The sequence below is a fragment of the Platichthys flesus genome, chromosome 2 (genome assembly GCF_949316205.1).
Source record: "Platichthys flesus chromosome 2, fPlaFle2.1, whole genome shotgun sequence".
Classification (NCBI taxonomy): domain Eukaryota; kingdom Metazoa; phylum Chordata; class Actinopteri; order Pleuronectiformes; family Pleuronectidae; genus Platichthys; species Platichthys flesus.
In genome coordinates, this window is record NC_084946.1 from 22,108,930 (window position 1) to 22,117,444 (window position 8,515).

The 8,515-nt window shown below is 37.9% G+C and overlaps 1 protein-coding gene across 1 annotated transcript; it reads left to right on the top strand.

Annotated features, from left to right (window-relative positions):
- The first annotated feature begins 3,512 nt into the window (after positions 1 to 3,512).
- On the top strand, positions 3,513 to 7,152 carry LOC133969532 (phospholipase A and acyltransferase 4-like). The gene is made up of 4 exons (XM_062406090.1): positions 3,513 to 3,566; positions 4,315 to 4,417; positions 4,552 to 4,811; positions 5,815 to 7,152. The coding sequence occupies exons 1-4, from the start codon at positions 3,555 to 3,557 to the stop codon at positions 5,989 to 5,991; spliced, it is 552 nt and encodes a 183-aa protein (XP_062262074.1). The 5' UTR covers positions 3,513 to 3,554; the 3' UTR covers positions 5,992 to 7,152.
- Positions 7,153 to 8,515: the final 1,363 nt, after the last annotated feature.

The following is an 8,515-nucleotide window of genomic DNA, read 5'->3' on the forward strand; positions in this document are numbered from 1 at the left end:
AAGCAGAAGTGAAACGCGCACTGATTACATGGGATTTCACGTTGGGATCTATAAGGAGGTTAGGCACGCCTGGCCTGTCGGGGAGCTCTTCTGCAGCCCCGGTGCTCAGCTCGTCGTTTCAGTGAAAACCGGCTCAGCTCAGGAAGTCCGGTGAAAGGATTGAAATGCATACAAGGCAGGAGAAATAGAAGTAATAATAATAATACTTATGACGATTTGTTTGCTATATTTAAAAATTCCATGATACAAAATAAAAGAAAGTCTGGCGTGGATTTGTGCGTTAAATTCCACTCTTTGGAACACCCCATAAAACAGCCCCTAATAAACACCTCAATAATATTTAGGTTCCTGCAAATCATGTTATAACCTATATTACCTTCCGTATATATATTTACTATATATTACTTTATATGACATTATATTTGTCTTTGCATTATTCACAGAGCATTTGAGACCTTCATAATAATAATAATAATAATAATAATAATAATAATAATGATAGAAATAAAACATTTGATCTGTAAAGCGCTTCTCAAGGAACTAAAAGACACTTGACATATGATTTTAAAGAAAGACACATTTAAGATTAAATCATGAAAAATATAATATCATCATCAGAAGAGGTGAGTTTTTAGGACAGATTTAAAGCTGACATTCTCCTGTTTTCTGTTTGCTCTAATAAATAAATAAAAATTAGGAATTAAATCAAATTCTACTGTGTTTTTAGTATATGATATTATTGTAATTTAAGTCTTTTTTTTCTCGGTTTGTCGACTTTACGATCCAGTAGCTTCAAACCACATTACTCCAACACGAGTGGAGCAAATAATCACAGGTTCTTCCAAAAAACAAAAAACAACGCGCGCACAGGTCCGCGCCGGATTAAAACCAGGTGATTATCACAGGAAGTCAATAAAACACTGTTACCAAAAACCAAACGAGCGATAAATACGGTGCAGGTTAGAGTGAATCCTCCGGGAGAAGCAGAACAGACGAGAGCACTCACCCTCCAGTCTATCCTCTCCAGCACAGACATCTGAAAGGCTCTGGTCGCAGCGGGTGAGTGAAACCGGCTCAGTTTTACATTGCTGACTTCACCTGAGGGCCGAGCACTGCGCATGCGCCGTCCACCGCGCTACACCTGAGTAGGAGTACATCAAAACAAATGATCAATAGATCCCCCCCCAAAAAAACTAAAACTTTTATTTCCTATGTATAATTATTATTATAATAATAAAGAAACACGTATATTCAAATTGATTAAGGTGAGGGAAAGAGCTTAATGCATTAAAATACATTGTTTGTTTTATAATGTTAATCACTGTATAGGATTACACTTTTGATTTATTGTTAAATTCATATTGATCTGCTATTGATGAGTTTAAAAAGAAAAAGAAAGAAGCAATGTCACACACAGAGAAAATGTGGCAAAGAATAAGAAGTGGGGGAATTTTCAAGATGAGGTAATTCCACCCCCCAGAGCCACATCGCCCCGGGGGCTGACTCGAAAGAATCTGCTTTCAAAAAGCCACTGAAGCTTCTTTAAAGAGCTGAACTGGCTCCTGTTATCTGATCTGCAGAAGACTTCAGCTTAAACTAATGAACAGATCAAAGTGTCTGCGCTGCTCGGCTGAGAAAGTCGCGCACACATCTGGTTGTCGAGAAAAGAGCTTCACCTTCTCCGATGCGCGGCCCCGACACCTGCCACAGTCCCCAGCAACATCTCACACCATGATGGGAAACGACCGTGCGTGTGGGCGAAGCTTTTATATTGCTGTTGTGCTTTAAATGCAAAACACCAGCTGTAGGGATATTGTATCAAAACACTGGACCAGTTGAGGCCTGGAATCTTAATTTATCTTGTTTTCCAAATATCCATTCTGTATCTCAATGGATGACATTTTTAAATACATGTTATAAAGACAAATCTCAGTGCAATTCATCACAAATGTCAAACAGAAAAAAAAAAAAAACAGATGAAAACTGTATTTATCAGTAGTAAATCCGTGGCCTATAATGGCCCCTGACTGTTCCACCATTCACTATATGGTTACTTCATCGCATTTTTATAAACATCAAATTCAGAATTAAAATAAATCTTGGATATTTGTATTTTTACAATTGGGGGGGCCACATACACCAAATATTGGGTTTTAGGGGGAAAGCAGTAAAGCAGGTGGTCCTATAGAAACACGTCTGCATTTGCTCCTAAAACAAAGTAAAAGTCAGAAATGAAAGGTTAATTTGAGAAGAAATTTTTCAAGCTCATGTGTTTCTTACTATTAACGCAGCATCTCCCTGAACGTTATTTCACGATATAATGTGCACAGAAATATAAATGATCCCCGAACAGAGAAGCAGCAGCTGGATGTGGAAGAGAGGAGCCGCTGTTTGTTTGAATATTCAGCCGCACTGATTGGATTATTTATGGTGTAACTTACATTTAATGAGACGCAGGCAAACTCCGCTGTGCGGGCTCCATCCCGTTTTATTCACATTCCACGGTTCCGTCGTTTCACGATGTTTCAGGGGACGAGCAGGTTAAGATACACGCGTCTCTGCTGCCGCCTAGTGGCTGCGTGCTCACATCACAATAAGGCTGATATGGTTTCATGTATACGAATACAATAATTGTTACAAATCTTAAAAACATCACTTAAAAATTCACTTTACACTTCTCAATATTGCTGCTTGTCATATTTATTCCAAAGAGAAGCATAATGTTTAACTTTGAAAATGATTCATTTGAAGTCTGACGGGTTGTTTTTACCACAAAAGAAGTGAAATTACTCTGTTTCATTAATCCAATTCAAACTGTGCAAACACATCTGACAGCACAGTGTTAAAGCAAACACTCTTTGGAAAGTTCGAACATCAAAGTGAGTCAAATATAATAGAATTGCTTACCTCCACCAATAATTAACAGTCCTCTTATGAAACTAAGATTCTCTAGATCAAGTTTTTTATTTTGATTTACACCAAACTTCACACACTCCTGAAATATATCAATCCCTTAAACAGGTCCGATTTTTTTTCCCCACTGCGAGCTATTCATTATTCTCCGAGGAATCAGGGATGATATCAAAAGATCGCTCCATTGTTTGAGTTGTTGCAGCCAACATTGATTATGATTGAAACTATTTAAATAAACAATTTCACTTGTGCAGACTAGAGAGAAAAATGTAATAATTGAAGTAGAATTAAATGAAAACTATCTTCCCAACAATGGATCTGTTTTTTTTTTTGTTTTTTTTAAATATGTTATTTTACTTTTGAAAAGTGTATATGTTATTTTACTTTTGAAAAGTGTATCTGTACTTTGCAGGAAAATATAATGATGGTAGATTTGTATTTGAAATTATTTAAATCGTGCAAATGTTCAAATGCAGAGTTGCTGCGGCCCATTTCTAGAAATAAGGAAACTCATCCCACTTACAGGAAGGGATTGGAATGTTGGGAGACGTGCAGATCCGCAGTATTCCAGTGCACACACACACACACACACACACACACACACCCAGGTGACAGAAGCTGATAGACGAAGAGCTGAAGACATGGCACCAACGGTGAGTCTCCTGCTGTTCATTCGTTATGGTAGATTTAGTTTTTGTTCTTTTACAGTGAAAGAGTTTTAACTTTTCTTTGTGAACATAAAAAAAGTGAACAAAATACAGAGTTCTGCTCCATAAGGGGTCAACTGAACAGAACTTAAGTTTTATAAACTTTAATCAAATGTAACTGAACAGAATCGGATCCGAACAAAGACAAAAACAGATCTAACAAAGGAGAAGATATGTAATGACTGATCAGAGCATTTCAGAAACAAAAGGTGCAAACAAAGAAAAAAAGACAGAGAGAGAGAAAGTTAAAGTGAGTTGGCAGAGTTTGGTCTTTCTGATTTAATGCTGCCTCAACTTCTTCACAACTTCAACAGAACGTCTTGTTGTCTTCACCTCTGATGATTTAATGCGTGAACGACACAGACATTCATTTTGTGAGAGTAAAATCAAAATGATGATAGAGTTCAAGCAAGCTGATGACGACAGGACGTACGTATCTCTGACAAATGTTTAGGGCGCTCCATGAATTACAATGTGAAACCGTTACACCTCTAATAAACGGGCAATACTGCTACCGTAAAACAATGAGAAGAGCGTTATCTTTAACGATTCTTTAACAGTATGACCCTCGTGCTCGTACACACAAACAAATACAACAGGAAGCCACAATGAAGATCACTTTGATCACTGCACAGTTACATTGAATACATGTCCAGTTTATCATTTATATTAGTATTTTCATGTTTCTTTTCAGCGTAATGCAAAACCAGGAGACCTGATCGAGATATCCCGTGGGCTCTATAAGCACTGGGCCGTCTACATCGGAGATAATGAAGTGGTTCATTTCGGTAAAGGCGGTGAGTGAAGCGATAACTATATTCACATTAGAATATAACATGGGCATGACGTGTATTTCATGATGGCACCTTCCTCCTTTCCTCTTTCTTTCCCTCCCTGTTCTTCCTGTTGGTCTTTTCTATAAAACACACAGGTGGTAACTCATCTGGCTCGTCCAACTTTCTGAGCCGAAGCCCCGGAGAGGTGAAGCGTGAGAAGTTCAGCAAAGTGGTCGGCAGTCACAGTTGGAAGGTCAACAATCTGCTGGATGAAAAGTACCATGCTCGTGACCCTTCCGTCATAGTGAAGGAGGCCTGTGCGATGGTGGGCCGCGATCGAAAGTACAACGTTGCCGAGTCCAACTGTGAGCACTTTGCTACCAACATGCGATACGGCAAGCCAGAGTCTCGACAGGTGTGTATCTAACTGTTGTGTTCGTTAACCTCGTTAACTCTTCCACAGCAAAATGTGTGGGTAGATGTTGTGTTTTTTAAAAGGCGATTGACAGTAGACGAGTCTTCCCTTCTGTTTTCTCCACAAAGTGAGTCCTGGTGTTAAACGCTCCGCTAACTGACAAGCAGGAGACAGATTCCTAATATTTATCTGAAGTGCATGTAGCGAGATACTGATATTAGGGATATAAAACATTTCTGATACTAATACATCCGCTGATATCTATTCCTATGGTGTCGTTATCAAACCCTTATAACATAAAAATGTAAACGAGGCTTGATATTAGACCTTTTAATTGTAAACTCTACTTTAAATAGATTTAAATAAAAATAAAGCAAAATAAAGCAAATATATAGAGGGTGAAATGAGTGGAAACGATTAAAATGACCCTCAATAGGAATATAAATATTCTGAAAGGCTATTGTAGAATAAATAATGATTAATAATGTTGAAAATACATCTTTAAATAGCAGTAATAGTAATTTAATGTTATTGTTTGGTAAATCCGTTTCATAAACACTTTTAAACATGTAAAGTTTAGTTTGTTTGGTTGAGTTTTTGCAGCCTCAGATGCCATGTGAACACAATGAATCGGTAGATGATTTATAATAGAGTAAACAAGCTTTCGAAACATTTCAACTCTAATCACAGCAGAACAGATGGAGTTAAAACTCATTTTATTGAGCTCTTTAACTTTTTATTTATTTATTTATTTAACACAATCTACTGTGACTGAATGAATGCAGATGTGAGTCCTACGGCCTGACACTTCACCACTAGATGTCACTAGATTCTACACATTGAACCTTTAAGTGTGGTTTCATAAGGGGGCTGTGGCAGCGCTTTACTGAGTGACATTCAACTCGTCCAGATTCTGTTTGAATGAAAAATTATCAAAATGTTTTGACCTTGAGTTGTTCGATTGTCTAAAAAATAACGGTTTGTCTCATCTTTTCTCTCGTAGGTGAGAAAGGTCGCTATTGCTGCCACCGTCGTAAACACCACAGGCACCGTGGCCGCAGCATTCGGCACAGGAGCCGCACTCGCCGCCGGAGCCCCCGTTATCGTAGCAGGACTCGTGGTAGCCGGGGCAGTGGCTGGCTTTGGTGCTGTGTTGGGCATTAACGATTTAACCAATTAAGAGGAACAGGAAGACAACAAGAAGAATACAAGAATAAATTCCAAACACTGGCAACAATGTATGTTTGCATGTAGCTGACAGTGATTATGATTTAAACTTTTTAAATCAACGATTTCACTCCTGCAGTGTCAGTGGTCATAGATCAAAGGAATCTTAATGTCTTGCAAAGGTGACGTCTCTCTCTCTCAGAATTGGTACATTTCTAAAAACGTGTAAACGTTTAGGTGCGGCGAAGGTTCATCCTTCCTTTCTGTTTTTCTATATCCATTGATTTATATGTTAATATCTACATTAATACATTTATTTGTGAATTAACACCTTATTACTGTATTTCTACACGTACTCATTTATTTGTATATTTTTCTACATTTCACTATACTTTTTTGTGACATTTCATTGTCATACATATTCAGTGATGACCCTCATACTGATACTACTACCACTGCAGATGCCTGTTTTACCTGCTTTATTTGTATTATTATTACTATATTACTGTAGTATTATGTCTTTGACATGACAATGGATACTTTGATGAGGGAAGTAAATGGGCAGGATCTTTGTGTAACACCTCTGTTTGCTGTGAGGGCAGACTCTGTAGCCCCCCCTACTGAGGACATCAGATACTGCACTTCTCTTGCACTTCTCCTGAGACCTGCTTTTGTAAATTGTAAACGAGTAGAATGTAATAGATGTAGTGTGTATTTCGAAGAAATTCGACTCTCACAGAAAAAACATGTCTTATACACAACCCTTCGATGTTCAGGTTAACACAACATCAAAACTCACACTTCAAAAGGTTACTTGAGAAAGATCATGGCTTGCTGGCCGGTTAGAATACGATTTAAAGTATCATTGCATGACACAGCTTTCAATCATATGGGCACAATCTTCTTCAGAGTTTGTCATGGACTTCCAGACGTTCACATTTCCTTTTTTTCAAAGGACTTCTTTATAAAGCAACTCAACTAGTCATCAAATTGTCTCCTCATCTGCTGAGGATGATCATGACTGAAAGATCCAAAATGGCCCGTGAGTGGATCTTGTGAAGCCTGTGGTGAGACTGAATGGCAACATCAAAAACATTTGCAGTTTACTCACTTTATTTCCAGCATTATATATATTTTTGAATCTGATCATTCTTTATACGTAAAAAAAAATAAACTATGTCATAAAATATATCTTGATAAAATACAAGACGTGATGTATATTTTTTTACGGAAAACCTTTAAAGGAAATGTTAGTTCAGTGGGACTCCTTACAGCAAGATGTGACACCGATATGCTACACTTGAGTGACCCTTCTTTTTAGCGTGTTACAACACAACTGTATTACACACAGAGAGGCTACTGAGCATGATCTAACATCACATCACATTTAGGCATTTTAAAAACACAAGCTACCACCTTTTCTTGAATCACTCATGACGTGTATTTGCATGCACTGTTTTTCACACCGGCACAAGCTATCGTTTTTTGGAGACTTGCACCGGCAGCGTGGAAGAAATTCGACTCTCTCACAGAAAAAACATGTCTTATACACAACCCTTCGATGTTCAGGTTTACACAACATCAAAACTCACACTAAAAAAGGTTACTTGAGAAAGATCATGGCTTGCTGGCCGGTTAGAATACGATTTAAAGTATCATTGCATAACGTGGGTCCGTTCACAAGGCCAGAAGTGTTGGAGAGTTGAGACTCTCTCCAAGGCTTCCTTTGAGGCCTTCGCAGCCATCAAGGAATCAATCTTTATTATTATTGTTCAGGCAAATGAATTGGCTTTTTGAGGGCTTTAACATGCTCAAATTCTTACAAAAATTTGCAGAAAGTTAGAAAGTGGTGAAAATGTACGTATTCTGGACGTATTTTCAATGGGCGTCGCAAAATGTACCATAGCTTACATCAGATCAACTTCAAATTGAGATGAGTGTCATCACAACAAGATGGAGATACAAACTTATTCAAAGATCAATTTTTCGTCACACGGTGTGACCGTGGCTGGCGGTGGCAAATGAATTGGCCTTTTTAGGGCTTTCATTATTATTCATTATTATTCATTAAATGTATATTTGTACTTATTATTTTCATATTAATTCTTCAGTAAATTTAACTGCTCTAATCTGGCCAAACAAGAATACATCTGTACATTTACAAAGTAGCTCTATCTCTACACGAAGCTTCAATTTGCACCTATTAAGTTTTTTCTTCCTGCTATTCACCAAAACCAAGGCTGCTCCATTAACTTTCAAGAGCCCAATGAAATATTAATCATCACACCATCTCCAGAGTACGCATATGAGAACACACTTTAGAGTGTTCGAGTGGAAAAAAAACTTGTAGGCTCAACCCACTCCTGTCCTGGGTTAAAATACGATGTTTACACTGCTCTTCCTCTCCACAAGAAAGGAAAAAGGAACCTCGGAAGAAGCCTACCACTTTGTGAGCCGCTCACTATAGTATATATCTCCAAATCTTTCCCTGAATCAAAGAGGATAATTTAATTTGTAGGACAATCTTTTCCCAACGT